Here is a 5000-nt window from a genome sequence, read left to right as displayed (position 1 = left end):
CGAATCTTTGATGGGCTTTCGTCGTTGTAAATACTTGAAGGGAGCCGCCATTGAAGGCGAATGTCAACTTAAAGATTTTTTTTTTTTTTTTTTTTTTTTTAGATACGAATCTCCAATTACAAAAGAACGCTGCGTGGTTCTGGTCCGCAGAGACGCCAAAAATGGGAGTTGCGACTGAGGGAGAGAGTGGGAATCCGGAGTTGAAATAACAGATCCTTGTGGTACACCGCTCTTGAGTGACACAGAGTCCTCTCCTGAGGGGTATTCCCCCTTGAGGATAAAAAAATGTGAGGATCTTACACCAGGATGCGCTGATCAGCTGCGGCCGAAGCCGTCACCTTTACTCTACGATGTCCTTTGGGGACTGTCGGAGCAGGTAACAGTCACTGCCTGGGTACCGAAAACGAGTGCGGGATTCGAACCCACAAATGCGAGACCGAGACAAACACGCTTCCGATTACGTAACCAGCGCAATGGTATTTTGTTAATTAATATGTGTACAGACCCAGGTGGTAGTTTACGAATTTTGCTAATTATATATGAAATCTAATCGATAACACGTGAAAAAACATACCCAGATTTTGTCATGTGATTATAAAAAGGTTGAATTGTTCTTATTATCATTATTATTCTAAATCATTATCATAAATTATCAATCATTATTATTGTTGTTATTATCATTATTATCATTATTATCATTATTATTACTATCATTATGATCATTATTATTTATTATCATTATCCTTTTTTACGTAATGAGTGGTGAGGCTTCTACCAAAGTCGAATTACTTAGGAAGCCACCAAGGCAAGGGTATTTTACTAAGGCAAAGGACATTAAAGGCAGAGGGTAATTAATTATTAAGGTAGGGTGTGGTCATAAAAAGGCTGGGCACCAGTGACCTGCGACCTTTACAAAGGATGTTACAAAGGAAAGAGAAAAAGAACAATTGTGAGAGCCAGTCAAGGTTTGTATCTTGGGATATGCACAGACATACACATATACACAAATATGTGAACAAATACATACATACACATATACAAAGCTTAATGTCAACTAATTGGGCGTATGTATAAATTGAATACACATACCTACACATATACACATACATATATACACAAATATGTGAGCAAATGCGTACATACGCACATACAAAGCTTAATGTCAATTAATTGAGTGTATGTATAACTTGGATATAATTATGTGTATGCTCTTGTTGTTGTTGTTGTTGTTGTTATTGTTGGGGTCTGTCCAGAGTCAACGAATTCCCTTCATAGACTCTTGTCGAAGACCCTCCGCCCCGTTTATGTTGTGTTCGTGTCTGTATACTAACACCCTTACACAGACTAGGAAATCATAAACTATCACCCTTCTACAAATGTCTGCACCCCTCAAGGACGAGGTCACACTTACCTGTAGGGGGAGAAGGGGTCAGCGATGAGGAGGAGGTGGGAGGAGCCTCGACGAAGACGAAGAAGTCCTCGATGAAACTCTCGAGGTTCCAAGAAGAAGATTCCGAGGCACTACGAGTGTAAGAGAGAAAGAGAGAAAGAGAGAGAGAGAGAAAGAGATAAGAACATATGTAAATAGATACATAAACCAATAAATTAATATCTCTCTACATACCGACCTAGATATGGACCAAAAGGTCTCCTGTCGGCATGCTCCGCCTTTGTAATCCTTTGTAATACCAAAGGGTTTTTCCCCCTTATAAGGGAGGTAGCCAAATCAAAATGCACACCCAACCACTACACTATTGCACAAAATAGAGATAAGAAAATAGATAAATAGATACAAAAATAAATCAATTACTATCTTTCTATATACCAAGGGCTTTTTCCCCCTTATAAGAGAGGTAGCCAAATCAAAAGGTAAGTACCCACTCCTACCCATTCCACTCCCCTCCATCACCCCTTTTCCCCCCCCTCTCATCTTAGCTCCTCGTGGATGACGGGTCATCCCTGTATCCCGCCCACTGCCCTGGGTCAGAAGCAATGCAGCAAGACACAGCACATCCACAGCAAGACCACTTCACTTAATGAGCGACCCCACCTCTCCGTCCCCTCATGCAGAAAAAAGAGAAGACAGGGAGAAATCCCTTCGGGCTGCGTCAAAATATCATTCACACATTTCCACTTCCTACCTCCCCTCCCTCCCTCCCTCCCTCCCTCCCTCCCTTGCATCACATTTCATATAAACACAGCCATTCCCCACTCATCCCCATCTCCCGCCCTCTCTCTGCACTTGCTCGACAGACAATCCTCTCTTGCTCAAAGCTCCTTTCACCGTATTTATCCATCTCATCCTCGGTTTTATTAATAAAATAATAAATACATAAATAAGAATATATATATATATATATATATATATATATATATATACATATATATATGTATATATAAATATATATATATATATATACATATATATATGTATATATAAATATATATATATATATATATATATATATATATATATATATATATATATATATATTCTTACCTTGGCAATCAAGTAATACTCCTGTATGACGTATCTCCGGGAAGAAGGGTCGCCCTTACTCCTGAAGCTGAAAGCGATGACGTCATGGCCTTCAGGAAACTGAAACTCGTCGAAATCTGGACGACATGGATGGATCTGACTGGTGTTGGGGAAAAAGGCTTTCTCCAACAACGCCTCCACGTCAGATTCGTACGTCGTCTCCCTCAATCTGCAAGTGACGGAGGAGGAGGAGGAAGAGGAGGAGGAGGAAGAGGAGGAGGAGGAAGAGGAGGAGGAAGAGGAGGAGGAAGAGGAGCAGGAAGAGGAGGAAGTGGAAGAGGAGGAGGAAGAAGAGGAGGAAGAGGAGGAAGAAGAGGAGGAAGAAAAGGAGGGCGTAAACTTGGATTCAAAAGTTCGGTTTTCCGAAATCTGCATAAACGATTTCATCTCCTAACTTTTTACAAAACTCTTAACCTTTCCAAAACCGCGGAGGGGTATGTATGTGTATGTCTGTATATATATATATATATATATATATATATATATATATATATATATATATATATAAAGATGTATGTATATATATGTATATATAAATATATGTATATATATATATATACACATATATATATGTATATATATATGTGTATATATATATGCATACATATATATATATGTATACATATATATATATACATATATATATACATATATATATATATATATGTATACATATATATATATATATGTGTGTGTGTGTGTGTGTGTGTGTGTGTGTGTGTGTGTGTGTGTGTTTAGAAGCTCTGCCAAGGGATTCGAACCCTGACGTGTGCATGCATAATCACGAAACCAAGACGCTAGCAACCGAGCTACGTGCGATGGTACAATTCCCTTGGCAGAGCTTCTAAAATGTTCAGTCTGTCTTAAACATACACAATATATATATATATATATATATATATATATATATATATTCAGATTTCAGATTTCAGAGGGCCCAGATTTCAGAGGGGTCCAGCTGCAGAGGGGTGTGGGAGGGAACGGGGAGGGGTACTGAGCAATGGACTAAGGAAAAATATATACATAGAAATAGAAAGAAAAAATCTATAATGGCTTTATTTATGGTCCCCCCTCTAGGGGGGGCCCGAGGGGGTATGGACTGGGGGATTTCAATCGAAAGGTAAAATAATAATAAATATAATGATAATAATGACAACAATGATAATAAAACTAATAATAATATTAATAGTAATAATAATAATGATAATAATAATAACTATAATAATTATAGGAACAGTAATACCAATAATAATAAGCCTTATAATGAAACAATGAAAAATAGATAAAAGAAAAATAAATTGAAACATAAAATAAATACATACATACATATACATATACCAAGGCTTTTTCCCCTTACAAGGGGGATAGCCAAAAAGAAAATAAATATAAATAAAATATATATAAATAGAATAAGTAAATATAAATATAAATTAATAAAATAAATAAATATAAATATAAATAAATATAAATAAAATATAAATATAATATAAATAAAATAAATAGATAAATAAAAAGAATAGAAGTTGGTACCCACACCCACACAAGCGACCTCCCCGCAAACCCAGTTTCTGTCCAAAACAAAAGACGAGCGCAATTTCGTTATGAATTCTTTTGCCTGCGTTCGAGTACAATTTGTTTTCAATATCTCTCGTCCACCGGTGCCCGCAGTCCAAAGGGGCAGTTTTGAACGAAAGGAAATGAAATTTGAACGAAACTAAGAGATAACGAGGCAGAAAATGAAGTTTTTGCAATGCCTTTCGTACCACGTGGGAATATTTTCCCCCTTCCCTCCCCCTGACTGCCGTCAAATGATTTTAATCAGCCCTGTGCCTCCCCCTCCTTTCCCCCTCCCCTCCTCTCCCCCTCCCCTCCTCCCACTTTCCCCTTCCCCTCCCCCTCTCCCCTTCCCCTCCTATCTTTCCCCCTTTCCCTCTCCCTCCCCTTCCCCCCTCCCCCCTCCATTTCCCCTCCCCCTCTTCCCCTCCCCATTCTCCCCCCCTCCGTTTCCCCTCCTCCTCTCCCTCTCCTCCTTCCTTCCTCCTCCCTCCGTTCCCCCTCCCCTCCACTCTCCCCCTCCCATTCCCCTCTCCCCCTCCCATTCCCCTCTCCCCCTCCCATTCTCCTCTCCCCCTCCCATTCCCCTCTCCCCCTCCCCTCCCTTCCGCTCCCCTCTCCCCCCTCCATTTCCCCTCCCCCTCTCCCCCTCCCCATCCCCTCTCCAGTCTCCCCTCCCCCTCTCCCCCCACGCTGGCTGGCATAGGGGTAAAGCTCCCGCCACACAATCTGGATCCTCGTTTAATGTTGTGAATCTCATAACCTAGACGACGTCAACTAGGTTTATCTCCTCCTAGTTCGTCTTTCAGCTTCTAAGTATGTGACCCAAAAGTGACCTGATATTGGAGAGTAAAAAACAATAATAATAATAAAATAAAATAAAATGTAATTAAATGAAATAAAAATA

The 5000-nt window shown here is 39.7% G+C and overlaps 1 protein-coding gene across 1 annotated transcript in view; it reads right to left on the bottom strand.

The window, feature by feature from the left end:
* LOC143033058 (protein O-linked-mannose beta-1,2-N-acetylglucosaminyltransferase 1-like) overlaps positions 1-5000 on the bottom strand; it is a 14373-nt gene that overhangs the window by 4599 nt on the left and 4774 nt on the right. The window contains exons 3-5 of the mRNA XM_076198256.1: positions 2501-2708; positions 1412-1521; positions 121-270 (exon numbers count right to left, since the gene is read on the bottom strand). Of these exons, the coding sequence (XP_076054371.1) occupies positions 121-270; positions 1412-1521; positions 2501-2708 (468 nt within the window). The remainder of the gene's footprint in view (positions 1-120; positions 271-1411; positions 1522-2500; positions 2709-5000) is intronic.

The sequence above is a fragment of the Oratosquilla oratoria genome, chromosome 15, assembly GCF_046742065.1.
Source record: "Oratosquilla oratoria isolate Oo_2021 chromosome 15, ASM4674206v1, whole genome shotgun sequence".
NCBI classification, from domain to species: domain Eukaryota; kingdom Metazoa; phylum Arthropoda; class Malacostraca; order Stomatopoda; family Squillidae; genus Oratosquilla; species Oratosquilla oratoria.
Note: the sequence above shows the minus strand (reverse complement) of the source record. Positions and strands in the feature narration are given on the sequence as shown.